Here is a 14,995-nt window from a genome sequence, read left to right as displayed (position 1 = left end):
TGGTGGCTTGGAATTCTGAGAATTGAAATTCATGATATCCACAGCACAAGCTGGATAAGTTAGTCTAATGCCTCTAAGTAGGCACATTGTCTGTTAACCACTGGGCTATTGTTGTTTTTTAAGAGTCTATTTGGGTAGAACATCTGTCTGTTTGACCATGAACTGCTAAGTCCACACAATCTTCAGATAGTATCAGTGCTTTGATTTGGATAGAACATCTGTCTGTTTGACCATGAACTGCTAAGTCCACACAATCTTCAGATAGTATCAGTGCTTTGGACAACAACTTCCTCAGGTTCTCCATAAACCTCCCTACCAAGTCCAATATTTGCTCAGTTCTTCTTTATATTATTATCTGAACCACACATTTGAAGGGATAATTCCCAGTATGCTGCTCTCAGCAATTGCTTAAAGGCTTTCAAATCAAGAAGACTGAAATATATTAATTGCAGGAGTGATTGAGACATTTCTTTAAAATTCAGACCATTTTGGCTATGACTCTGGAGTCTATTTCTCATAGAGATCATTTTTGAATCATCTTTTTTAAAATAAAAACAAATAATTAAAGAAGAAAAGGGATTCTCCATGAAATATATGTCAAATTGCTAGCATGTAAATTAGCCAGATTTGTTTATGCTTCATCTGAATATTTTTTGAAGCCTCTTGATATTATATGTGTCCCCTTCCCACCAGAATATGTAGCTCTGGGGGGGATGCTTTAAGAACAGTGGTAAGTACAGGCAGAGATGGGTTGCTGCCAGTTCGGCCCGGATCAGCCAAACTGGTAATAGCAGTGGCGGGAGGCTCCGCCCACCTGCCCAGACACTTCTGTGCATGCGCAGAAGCATTGCACGTGCGTGGGAGTGCACCTGAATTGGCAGTAAAAAAATTAGCAACCCACCTCTGAGTACAGGTCTTGTGAAAATTTCCTGATCTTGGAGCTGTTACTGTGGTAAAAATTTGGCACATGACAAGTATATTTAAGTACTATTTCTTTTACTTCGGTTTAGAATTAGTATTTCAATAAATATTCCCATTAAATAAATAACATTGATCTATAACTTAAATACATATTGCTTGTTACCAAATAAAAATACTAAGAGTTTCTAAGGCAATTGTCTTCTCCATTTTCCCCAAGGTCATCCACATCCACGAGTAGGGTAATATTTCATTTCTATCTTCCCTAGATTCCACCAAGGAGCCTTTGTCAGACCAAATCTCTTTTTTCCATTTTAGGAGATTGTCAACTTTAACTGTCGTAAACTTGTTGCCACCATGCCTCTGTTCGCCAATGCTGACCCGAATTTTGTAACAGCCATGCTAAGCAAGTTGCGCTTTGAAGTGTTTCAACCTGGAGATTACATTATCCGAGAAGGAGCTGTGGGGAAGAAGATGTATTTCATTCAACATGGGGTCGCTGGTGTTATCACTAAATCCAGTAAAGAGATGAAGTTGACTGATGGCTCCTACTTTGGAGGTGAGTATAATGGAAGTTTTGGGTTGGTAAAGATGCAGAGACTGAATGTAGGTTTATTGAATATGAATAGCTTTATAAAGACTATGAAGATACTATGAGATGTCTATTTGGCATTACTTCTTTTTCTTTTACTACAGAACCCAGTGATAACAGCATACAGTAATTTAAAAAATTATCCTAAGCAGTTTTTCTGGGAGTCTTTGTTATACTGATTTGATGACTAGGAATATGTCATAATCTGTCACACAGCTCCCATTCATGTCCATGTTGTCTTGACTCCTATTCAGTTGCTTTCCTAGAACCAGTAATCTAAGCATGTATATTCTTTGATTTCCCATCAGTTGAAAACTCATAGCTGAACATATAACTAATGCCATTAAAAAGCATATGGATGCATACCTATATGTGTATACAATATTTTTTTAACTGACATGGTTGTCCCAAAGATGCTTCTTCAAGAGGCAATTGGACTTTCTGTTTTTTTCTTTGAAGACATTTTGCTTCTTATCCAGGAAGCTTCTTCAGGTCTGGCTGGATGGTGGAGAATGGAAGGACTTATACTCCTTGCAGACAGCTGGTCATTTGCATTCATTAAGGCCACTTGGAGGTTTATCTGTGTCCTATCAGGTGGCGTTAATGACTTGCTTAGAGAATGCAAATGACCAGCTGTCTGCAAGGAGTATAAATCCTTCCATTATCCACTATTCAGCCAGATCTGAAGAAGCTTCTTGGATGAGAAGCAAAACATCTTCAAAGAAAAACCAGAAAGTCCAGTAGCTTCTTAAAAAGAAACTTTGGGACAACCATGACTGGGTGACTGAGAATCTCCATATAAAATGGCATGGTTATCTCTGTTGTATTCAGCCTGTAATGGCTACATATTTCTTCATGGTTTTCAACATTATCTCATGCACTGCAGAGGAATCTGTACTTCCACAGCCATATTTCCTTATATCCAATTGCCTAATTTAACCCTGGATATGATACAAGAGTGAGCACACTTCTCCTCCAACTAAAAAGAAATTTATCAGCAATTCACAGAATCTTTCAAAGTGGATGATGCAATATTTTTGCTTGTCAAACAGAATTCAAGTGAGTCATTTCACTAACAATTGCTTCAGTTAGTGGAACAAGAAACTGCAATTCCATTTCTCCTGTAGATGTTCAATATCTCTGAGAAGTTATAGGACCTTCAGGATTAGAGTAGATTACAGTAATGGGCACTTGTACAAGGAAAATGGTGATAAAAACACCATGGAAGCACATATTGATCCCTCTCATGCTTATACTTTATCAGAGCCATTTACTTCCTGCTAGTTTGAATTCCTGATATTTGTATTTGAAGGTATCCTCTTGTGTTTATTTACTAAAAGATATGTAATTTTAAACACATTAATTTGGGACTCTGTAATATAGGTATTTTTATAGGCAAACAAGCAATCTGTTCTATTTTCACAAACACAGAATACAGCCTGCTTCGAATACAGCCTGCAATTCTTCTATGACATTTCCTGCTGTTTCATTTACAGGTATAAGACATGCAGTCACCTGACCATTTTTTTACAGCAGAAAACATCCTTGAAGGATGGAGGTTTAAAAAGGGAAATAGAACTGTTTTTTTCTGTCGGTTCATTATCTCTCACACATACACAGAGACATCTGTGTATTTTTTCCGACCAAGAAAAGAATAGCTGAAGGTGGCATGTATGTTTCATGGATAATTTGAGCAGTCAAATTGATTTGAAAAATGGATCCAGTTTGTTTCAAACATTTTAATCAGTTCAGAAGATTTATTTGACTCAGTCCAAACTTCCAAATAAATTTACTCAAGTAAATTAAATCAAGTTAGACCTGATTCAATCTGTAGTACTTTGGGCTATTAAAATGTAAGTAAACAAGCATAATAACATATGAAATCAGTCTGATTTCATATGTTACCTTAGGCAACAAGTGATTAGAAGTAATGATCAACAATATTAATCACAACCACAATTCATTTGATAAGGTGCTTAATCAAAAAAGTAAAGAAAATAAAAAGCAGTAAAGTGACAGTATATTATTAACGTTTCACAAGGATTTTTCTAATATTTTAAAATAACAAATGTTACACATGGACGTTTAGATGATTGAGTGGTTTCTACTCTTAAGTTGGTAGAAGGAAAGTGATTAAACACTTTGACAACTCAGTAACCAGGGGATTTGGTTTTAATCTCTTCCCTTTTGTCAAAACTGCCTGGAACCAGCCACAGATCCACCAGAATATTCTACTCTCCATTCCCAATCTCTACAATCAGGCAATAAAGAATAGCGTGATTGTTGGTATAGAAAGCCCTCAAGAAATCAAGGGGAACAAGGATACTCACAGTACTCCAAACCCAGGTCTCCTAGAAGTCATCAGTTGCAATCAATGTAATCTCCATTCAAAAATGGAACATGAAATCTGACTGAAAAAACATCCAAGTATGGTGCTTCCTGTAGAAGCTACAACCTAGCTTCATTAACTTTCTACAAAAATTGAATGATGAAGAGTAGACAATTTTTATCCAGAACTGTAATAAAAACATGTGATATGTATCCAATGGTCAAGCAGTTCTTCAATATTTTTATAGGCTTATTAGTTTGTAATTTAGAATACTCATTTAGAATTTGTACTGAATTACCTGCCATTTATTATTAGAAACATAATTAAAGAGAAATCAAGTCCAGCTAGCTATCTTACTTTAAAAAATATATGAGATTAAGCTTTTAAAGCAATGAAAAGTTAAACATTTAAATGGAGGCAAAAGGGGTACACTTAGAACAGTGTTTCTCAACCTTGGTGACTTTAAGTCCTGTGGACTTCAACTCCCAGAATCCCCCAGCCAGCATAGCTGAAGTCCACAGGACTTAAAGTCACCAAGGTTGAGAAACACTGACTTAGAATGTTGATACTTGCTCCTAAAATTATTTCAACTTCCATTTCCCATTCAAAGTGGAGAAATGAAATTTTATTACTTTGGAGGCTTGATGCCAGTTATCAGTAGATCAGGGAAATGCAAATCTGCCAAGGCTCAGAAGCTTTGGCAGATCATTGCCTTGAAATGACTTCATGTTTCTTCGCTGAACATTTATTTTCCATTTTTAATCAAATATTGATGTGACATTGCATGATAACTAATTATATCGTGAGGTGTAGTTTTATGTGGACAATTATCTGGCAACAATTGGATCAGGGTTGCATTGCCAGCTAGGCATTGTGTTGCTCCAAGAGTGAACATTTTTTTTTAATTTCAGCTTAGAAAAGCAACAGGAATTGGGAAGGAAGGAGGAATTCTCATACCTGGATCAGATTAGTATGTGAAATTTTACTCCACTTTATGGAGCAAATTCAATTAAGTATGCTTACATAGAGTGGAACCAATCTCAAAACAGTTTTGGGGAGAAATAATGTGTAATTATTTCTCAGGTAAGACTTCTGGTGCCAAGGACAACTTATCAACTTATTACCTTATATTGGGGAAGCACAGTAAGCAGCAAATATGCTACAACTTGTGAGTTTTATCTGTCAAAAGGGGAAATTATTAAGTTTATGGGAAATAATCATATCAAAGATGTATTCAACTTAAAGATGCAGTCAGTTAAATTATAACAAATTTAAGATTTGTTTAGAATCTGACCCTGATATTTCCAATCTCATCTGAAAATGATATAGGCACCTTAGAATGTAAAGCAATTTTTAGTGTAATGGCCCCTTACATTATCCTTACACCAGTGGTGGGATTCAATTTTTTTTACTACCAGTTCTGTGGGCCTGGCTTTATGAGTGTGGCATAGTTTGGTGGGCATGGCAGGGGAAGGATACTGTAAAATCTCCATTCCCTGCAGGGGAAGGTTACTGAAAAATCCCCATTCCCTCCTGATCAGCTGGGACTCGGGAGGGAGAAAATAGATAGGGGCAGGGCCAGTTACATAAAATCATACAATTCTGTGAAGTGTTCTAGAATTTGAATTTTTCTGGGTGTTGAATTATTTACTTGGACAGAGCTTGTATATTTCCTGGGTTCTCACTTCAGAAAATTTTCATTTGTGAATTATAGAAGACTGCAGATATGTAAGTCTTCTTATTGAATCTTCTCACACATGAATAGTTTAATGACTGCACATGATTATTTGCTTTCCAAATGCTACATCTCATAATTTCCATCTATTTTAAGAGAGGCACCAATCAAGTCTGTTCCATTTAACTTTATCTCCTAAGTCTATTTTGTGAAGCTTGGCTTACAGTGTTTTAGTATTTCTAGAGTGACTTTAGATTGGTGGCTCTCATTACAACGATAATTAGTCTTCCTTTAAAAAATCATAAAGGGAATAATTTTTCAGAAAGACCAAGTAATTATGGAAATCTCTAGATATGAGTGCTATTGATGCATAATTATAAACAGAATGTAGCTATATCTTTTTATCTTTTAGTTGAGTTTCAAGGGGAAAAAAGAAGTTACACAGTAAAATCATGCCAATGTCCATCCCCTTGTTATTGGCTTTTATGTCTGGTTATTGAAGGTCCTAAAAATAGGCTTCTATAAAGGCTGACCCTTTTAAAGGGATCACAGAGCTATATTCTACTGTAAGAATTAAAAAAAACTTGAGAGACTCTAAGCTTTATAATAAGAGAGCGATACAATTTCTGAATTTTGGTAATCCAGTTTCCAGAACATGTCTATAATCTTTCCACTTACTAGTAATATGCTTTATCATTTTACTTTCTTACAAATAAAGGTTTGATGAAAAAAACCTGTTGGGTATTAGCTAGGCACATTTCTTTAAAAGTGCCTGAAATTTCTTCTCTCTCAAAGATGGAACAATTCTTTTATTCTTATGGCACAAGAATATCCCTGAGCTCTTGCTCTGGAATACATTATCTGGAACCTTAAAAAATGTTGAAGAGGTTTGCTCATTTCCTTCTATTATCCAAGTTTTAATTCCAACACTCCCAGGAATCCTGGACTGACACTTGAGTAGACTGGAAAATAATTTTTTTTAAACTGGATTTGAATTTGTTCTCACATATTTCCTCTGTCTTCCTTCCTGTATGTCCTTTTTACCTCTTGCAGAGATCTGCCTTTTGACTAAGGGCCGTCGCACTGCTAGCGTGAGAGCAGACACATATTGCCGCCTATATTCTCTCTCTGTGGACAACTTCAATGAAGTTTTGGAAGAATATCCAATGATGAGGCGAGCGTTTGAAACAGTGGCCATTGACAGATTAGACAGGATAGGTAAGTATTCAATTTTCATGAAGCTATTTTTTCTCTTTAAGGTCAAGAAACTTAATAGGCCTTAGTTTTCCATTTTGATTTGTTTGAATGATTGGGTATAAATAACTATATTTGAGATGATGATGATTATCATCATCATAACCATCACTATCACCATCATCATAATGTTTTTGTGTTCTTTTGGACATCATGTCTATGTAGATTAAGGTAGGGGAGAGAAAGGTAAGGATGCCCATTAATGAAACTCAACTCCTGATGACTATATGAGGACATTCATACAATTTTCTTGACCATAGAAGAAAAGAGATTTCCCATTGTTGTCTTGGCACTTTTTGATATCTCAGTCTAAGTTATGGTTCTAGAACTCTTAGTGGTCTTTTATCCAAGTATTACTCAGGGCCAATCCACATAAGGAAATATGTATATTTATCTATCTTATGAGGAAGCATATATACAAATTCCTATTCCAATGTCTAATAAAGTTAAACTTTCCTATGTCCATGCAAAATGGAATCCCAACAAAACAGGCAGGATCTAGTACATAGTTTCAAATCTTCATTTCACGATCCCTTATCAAACCAGTTGACCAAGTTTACATAAATGTATCCTTTCTAAATATTTCCAGCTCTGTACTATTATAGAGCAATAGTCCTTATTTAATTATTTCAAGGTTAGGGATTGCCACTAATTCATATAAGTATATGAAATTATGTTCAATTGTTATGCTTGTGGCTTTGCAGAAAATATTAATTACAAGAAACAATTCAGTTATTATTGAAGTGGAACATTTATTTTTGGGCAGTGGATTAAATATATAACACAGTCTTGTAACACTTAATACTAGCAAAATTATAGTTAGGTGTTACATAATATGTTCTATTTTCATGTTATTCACATACATTTAGAAAGATTTCTCCTCTCAATCTGTTGGTCATTCATTACCAGTGTTGAATAGCTGCTTTCAAGAAACATGTTGAATGGGCACATGCATTCATAACCTACTTAACCTGTTTATCATTTGAGAAATTAGGATAGCTTGACAAAAAAAGTCTATAAAATCTAGTTATTCCATTTATATGCCTTTTGGTAACATGCCATTATTGGCTTGTAGAGTATATTGGATACTAACTAACAAACAGGCAAGCATGCACATCCAATTATGTGAATAGGCGGCAATATAAATTTTCTAAATAAAGTACAAATGTAAAATTTCCAAGTATTTCTTCACATTGGTCTTTATTAATTAATTATGAAAGAGTCTTCTTAAAGTTCATTGGGTTCAACCAAATTATCCCAGAGGGTATATGCAATATTTTTCTGCATATTGCACACAAATCAACATTGTCCACATACAAAAAATGTGTATGTAGCTCTTATGACTTAGAGCAAGGCCATTCAGTGATACAATTAAAATATTCTTATGGATATGATGTTTTCCCCACAACTATGACTTCTTCCACTTAAAACGTCCATGCAGTATTAAACGTTAATACATTTAAGTAAAAACTTTTTTAAAAAAATGAATTAATTGAAGCTAAAGAAAAGACAAAGGGATTGACAAATTTTGCTTCTAGTCTTGATAACTAAATAAAAACTCTTTTGTCACTGAACACTGTTGGATCCATAAGTAGAACAGCCTACATGGCTAGATGCTATGCTTTGTTGAGTTACATTGGTGGCCAGTGTGGGAAACAAGATCCTGGGTGAACCTTTTTCAAGCCAGGAGGACTTTTCAGTATGTGTTCTTGAAAATGAACTTTATATGGAGAATAGAGCCAGAACTGAATTATTGCTTCTCTTTTGTTCTTATAACCATTACAAATGATCATTACCATGATGCAAAGATGCATTTTAGAGATAGAGAAGCAGAAATGTATTCCTATGCTGAATAGCTGCTAACTTGCATGGTGTGTTATGTCAATCTCACTCTTTCCCTAAAGGAAAGAAGAATTCAATTCTACTCCAGAAATTCCAAAAAGACCTCAATACTGGTGTTTTCAACAATCAGGAGAGTGAAATTTTGAAACAGATCGTGAAGTATGACCGAGAGATGGTACAGACTGTTGGGACAGCAAATTATTCGCAGACACCCGCTTTGAATTCAAGCCCTTCAGCTACCACTTCATCAATGCAAATGAGGACACAGACAACACCTGTCTATGCTGTGACCAATCTCTCCCATGGGAGCTTGAATTCATCAACACCGAGCACACAGACACCTCAACAGGGTGTAGTTTTCTCACCATGCTCCTACCCTTCTGCGGTCTGTAGTCCTTCAGTACAGAGTCCTTTAGCTGGCCGAACTTTTCAGTATGCAACTCCTACTGCTTCACAGTTGTCACTGCTACAGCAGCAGCAGCAGCTGCAACCACCACAGCAGCTGCAACAACCACAGCAGCTACAGCAAATGCCCAGTGGGTCACAGAAGAGCGACATCCATAAGAGTACACAAACTCTTCACAATACTAGCCTGACAAGAGAAGTACGGCCCCTGTCAGCCTCACAGCCTTCTTTGCCCCATGAGGTCTCTACTATAATTACAAGACCACATCCAACAGTAGGAGAATCTTTAGCTTCCATTCCACAGCCAGTTTCTGCTCTTCAAAGCACAGGAATCCAGGGTGGCAGTAAAGGCACAGTCCCCCAGAGAGTGTCCCTCTTCCGACAGATGTCTTCAGGAGCAATTCCACCAACACGAGGACCGATGCCATCTACAGCTGGACCACAAAAAGATACTTCCACAGTCTTAAACCCTGAACTAGAGGGAGATAAACCACGGTTTGCTTCAAATCTATGATTCATGTGGCCTGAATAAAGCAGAAGCATTGAAACAGACTGAAGTTATTCGAGGACACTTGTTAGAACTTAATTTTGCATAGTTCCCAGCGGTCTACAAAAGAAAAAGAAAATTGTAGACAAACTTAACCCACAAAATTGAATGTACAATGTAAAGACAGATAGTCAGAAGGGAAAAAAAGAGAGAGAAATCCAAATGGCGTCTCTTGTCTTTGTTTCTTATAAACAATTCAGTCTAAAAACAGTTGTAATATTTATTTTTAACTTAGTTAAAAATATAAAGTTTCCCGATTTGAATCTATATTTTTTAAGAAATGACAGTATTATGAATTCCAGGAACTAAGCCAGAAAATAAGAACAGCTTTCTCAGAATACATGCTAGCTTGGAATAGCGCCTCTAAAACAGTGATTTTTAACCTTTCTTAGTCAACTATAATTGAGTTGTAATTCCTATTTTAGACGTACAGATTATTTTTTTGGTGCTTTTACGTTAAGGCTTAGATTGAAGGGTCAATGAAATTTTTACTGTCTACAAAAAGTAGTAAGAACAGTAAATAGTGAAGACTCACTCATCTTGTTGTAAATAACTTTTTAGACCCAAGTAATAATAACAAAAAAAATAGCTCCTGTGTGTTGTATCATTGCAAAGTATTTGTTTAGAAATTTAGTTTCAGCTACTCATGCCAAAATGTAAACATTTAAACATTTTTACAAGATATAAAATACAATATAATTGTAATGCAATGGCTTGCATTCTAAAATGCTACTTTTACATGCAGTGTTTTTATGCAGATTTGTATGTTTGATCCTGCTATGTGTATTTCAGCAATGCTATTATATTTTTCTTCTTTGTCCTGGACAATGTAAGAAATATTCCATGCATGTTCTGACATAATAGATGGGGAAAGAGAGGGACAGAAAAATAACCAAGAGATGAACCAGAAATATCCTGTGCCCTCAAAGCAACTAAAAGATTCAGTTAGCAATATTAGAAGAAGTGGAGAAAAGGAATATTGATAAATGTGAATGTACGGTTTTTACAATTCATTTCCTTTTATGCTGATTTTGAATCTAGAGTTAAAGATTAGAAGTATTTTATTTCAATTGATTGAATGAATTGTTTTAACAATGCTTCAGTTAGTCTTTCATATGTGTACTGTGTCCTCACTGTAACTCTATAGTTGATTGTAGCAATCTTTTTTTTAAAGAAGTATATTATAGCATCCTGTTTGTTAGGAAAGCACACATTCCAGTATATAGTGTAATAATTTGGACAACAACATACTCTATTACACCAGGTAGCATTGAAAATAGAAATGATATTTTTCTTTCTTTTTGACTTCTAATGTCTACACAAAAGAAAGGGAGATCGTAATTGAATGTGGATTTTTTTGTAAATCTTTTCTTTCAATTGCTTTATCATGTCATCTTATGACTTCAGATACCTCCTAAAGGAATATTTTTCAAATGCTTAATGTACTGATTTAGGGCCATTCATTCATGGCCTACCATGTTGCCAGTGCTCTTAGGGGCATGTTGTCATCATGGAACATATCTATATGACATTTTCCCTTAGTCATTGGATTGAAATTGTAATTTGGGTTGGGTTTTTTTTTTCCTTTTGACACTCCTGTGTCAAAGTTTACTCTTTCCCATAGTCAGAACTAGTAACTGCCAAGGAATTTCAAAGTTAGGTTGAGAGAGACATAAAAGTCAACTGAAGCCAATTTGAAGGCATTAATGGGAACCGCTATTGAAGCAGGAGAATGGTCATGTAGCTATTGGTAATATATAAACCATAGATTATCTCAGACCCTTTCCAGCAATGTACTGATTTTCTCTAATCCACAATGTAGCACTACTTTAATGTGTAATGTCTTCAATAGAGTACCTTTTGAGCCTAACATCTCATGATACAGTAGTTCACTGTTTTTTAAGGCACTTCTTCCCTACTTTGGATTTTGTCCTGCAGCTGAAACCCAGAACAAACTGCTGCCTGTTAACGTTTTTCCCTCCAATGTTATTGTAAAAGACTATGTGAATTAGGCATGATTATTAGTGAAAAGTACATATTATTTTAATGAATTCCACTTCCCAACCCCAAATTAAGTAAATGTGGTCATTTATTCCATGAATATGATGCTGCCGACAGTTAAAATAGAATGGTGATGAATCCCATGTAAGGGATATAATATTTAAAGTATTCTAGGTAAACAGCAAATCCATTTATTTTTAGTACACCAAATCCCTGACTATATATTAATACTGATGACAAATTTTATCCAAACAATGATGATCTTATCCTGGTCTTTAAACTGTTCACAGTTTACATTTGATAGGAGTATAATGGAGTTGGTAGTGAACTATTTTTATACATAAGTTTATTTTATTTTACGTACTATACAAAAACGTAACATACATGATCTTTCAGTAATACCATAAAAAAATCTTTTAATGACTTTCTATTAGAATGGGCAAAATCTAAGATTTGTAAGTTAATTAAAATGTTACAGGGTATAAAACTGAAATTATGTATATAAGAATGTGTGTGTGTATTTATACATATATAAATATATATACATATACGTATACATATATGTATACAAAACAATCCACTCATTTCTGTAATATAAAGACTATGCATTGCTATTTTGAGAATTGACCTATTTTTCTCTGAATATAAATAAGCCCTGAAATATGGAACCTTACATCTGTATAGGTTGAAATGTATTTACAATAATGTTGGATTATGTTGCTGCTGAAAAAAACAACAATACATCAAACTGATTCTTACAATAATTGCACAATCAGGGATAAGTTAAACTTTTTTTCTTTTGTCTTTGCTCAAAGCCATAAATATATATATAAATAAATATATATATGGTTATTAGTAAATTTAACAAAAATATAAAACAATAAAATGTGAATATTTTATTTCATTTGTAATGTTTTTATCCCAATGTAGCATATTATTTTCATGTGAACCTGGATATTTTCTGACCCAAATACCATGTGACTGAATGTTCTGCCTTGATCCATCCTTTCCTCTTGGAAGTACATGATAGTTGATGATCTTAATCGGATAAACTGAGGTTCATTTCTTGAATTTCATCCAAGAAATAGATTGGTAGTTTTGATTAAAATGTAACTCATGCTTGTATGCATAAGTGACAAAATGCTTGTCTCATCTCCATATGCAAGAAAGATGAAAAAACCACAAGGTGTGGTAGCACGTTAACATTTAATAATTATCTATTCAGATAAGCTTCATTAAAAAGAGGGTACTGTTATGAGAGACTAACAAGGTGGAAATCAGAGGATTTAGCATTTCTATTCTGAGACAATGATATCTCTGAGCAAAGAAAGTCTTAAGTATTGAAAAATATACCGTAAGCTTCGACTTGCAAAATAAGTATTCAATCAATTTGTTGCAACTTGTTTGTTTTGAGAAGAACAAACAATAACTTTGTGAGATAGATATTCTGGTCCTTCTTACCAACCTTCCAGTTTTTATTGAAACCATCTACTGTGTGTCAATAGATTTCCAGTATTTTTATGCTGTGTAGAAGTGTCCTTCCACAGTTTCTCAATGGAATATTTAGAAATTTAGGTTACTTTATTTTATTATGTGGTTAAGCCAGAATTAAGCACACCTCCTTAATTCATGAATAATATGCTACAGATTTGGCTCTCCAGGTTTCTTGAAATAACTGATTTATGACATTGTGACAGCGCATTTGAAATGTGGATAGTGACTCAACTGGTATTAGAAAAAAAGTAATTCTTTTAGATGCTAAGTTAGAAGCTAGTTCAACACAATAATGATCCTTTTTTAAATTCAGAAGTAGGAAGCTAGTTCAACCCAATTTTGACTGGCCTTAAAAATGTGCTTCCTAATACATAAATTCAAATGGGGCAGAATTGTCATGATGATATTTTGTCTGCCATCTTCTTAATTTTGATAGAAGCCAACTACACAATCCACAGGGACCACTATTAGAACAGCGTAGTTTAAGTTATATATAAAGAGCAAAAAACTTGAGCTAGTTGACGGAATGTCTATAGAGAGTCTCAGTTATCCAGGATTAAATGCTTACTAAAGAAAAAAAAATTATAGCGTAATACATACCCGTATTTTTCAGAGTATAAGACGCACCTTTTTCCCTCAAATGTGTGTCTTATACACTGAATACAGCATTTTTGCCTCCTGAAACCCCACCCCTTTTGCAAAAATGGCAGTGCTTAGCTTGTAGGAAGCTTTTGGAGAGCTCCTGGTGGCTGAGGAGGGCAGAAATGAGCTCAATTTTACCCCCCAAACCCCCAGGAGCACTCTATAAGCTTTCTAAAGGCTATCCATTCCCTTTTTTAAAATGAAAAACGGGACTGTTTTTGTGAAAAATGGGCCATTTTTTGATCATTTTGACCCCCCCTGCCCCCCAGGATCACTCTGCAAGCCCCCTAAAGGCTATTCATGCCTTTGGGGGGGCAGGCTGCTAATGAATGTTGTGGAATTTATGCAAATGTGGGCACCTCATTTAAAGAAATACATAGAATAATAGAGTTGAAAGAGATCCTAGGGGACTTCTAGTCAAGGTAAAATAGGAGACCCTATACCATTTCAGATAAATGTTTGTCCAGTCTCTTTTTGAAAGCCTTTTATTTTTATAAAATAAAGTCTATTTTATGGTTGAGACAAAATAAATAAAAGAGAGATTCAAGGAATAAGAATATCAAGAAAATATGATAAATTTATAAAACTAAAATTAATGTATGCTTTTGTATACAGTAATGTATACTGTATACTAGTGGTAGAATCATGCATGCTTTGGAAAGGTACAAAGTTATGGAGAAGTATATCGAATGGTATTGCTGTCCAGTATTTTTATGACATTGATTTCATATGCTTTCTATTTCCTTTTCTGCACTGATACAGCATGCATTTATTCTGAGAGGGAAACAGACTGATGGGAACCTATGCATGTAGGTAAGGTTATCACCTTTACAGAGGAATTATTTGAGGAACATCTTCAAGGGATTAAAAAAAATCAAGAGGGTCGCCATGACCATGTCATCAAAGTCCCACCTCTTTGTTATGTGCACCCACAAAACCCACATTAAAAAGGATAATGCTTTGATTCTTGTGTTAAAACAAGTGAAGTGGGAAATATAGGGAATAACAGCTTCTCCATATGCCCAAACATTAATACCTGGTAGGGAAAAGGAACAGGTTTAACCCAAGTATATGTTTCAAATAGCTTTTTAAAATTACTTTTGAATATGTCTCCTTGTACTGCAAGCTACGTGCGGGAAATGAACCAAGGATTGTGTGAAGTTTCCAAAAGATGACGTAATTAATTTAAAAGCCTCAAACCAAAGTTCAAAAGATATCCAGTCATTTATTAGGATCAACATTTTGGCATGTTCTTCTGTGGAGCTGAAACTGATTTCCGGTCAATGGTCTCCACTC

The 14,995-nt window shown here is 34.9% G+C and overlaps 1 protein-coding gene across 1 annotated transcript in view; it reads left to right on the top strand.

Annotated features, from left to right (window-relative positions):
• Window positions 1–10,659, top strand: part of HCN1 (hyperpolarization activated cyclic nucleotide gated potassium channel 1) — a 161,900-nt gene extending 151,241 nt beyond the window's left edge. The window contains exons 6-8 of the mRNA XM_014056035.2: window positions 1,237–1,477; window positions 6,568–6,732; window positions 8,673–10,659. Coding sequence (XP_013911510.1) covers window positions 1,237–1,477; window positions 6,568–6,732; window positions 8,673–9,529 — 1,263 coding nt within the window. The 3' untranslated portion in view covers window positions 9,530–10,659. The remainder of the gene's footprint in view (window positions 1–1,236; window positions 1,478–6,567; window positions 6,733–8,672) is intronic.
• The last annotated feature ends 4,336 nt before the right edge of the window (window positions 10,660–14,995 follow it).

Source organism: Thamnophis sirtalis, unplaced genomic scaffold (genome assembly GCF_051295495.1).
Source record: "Thamnophis sirtalis isolate CommonGarterSnake01/CBP01778 unplaced genomic scaffold, rThaSir2_p1.2 scaffold_5, whole genome shotgun sequence".
In the NCBI taxonomy this organism is placed as follows: domain Eukaryota; kingdom Metazoa; phylum Chordata; class Lepidosauria; order Squamata; family Natricidae; genus Thamnophis; species Thamnophis sirtalis.
Note: the sequence above shows the minus strand (reverse complement) of the source record. Positions and strands in the feature narration are given on the sequence as shown.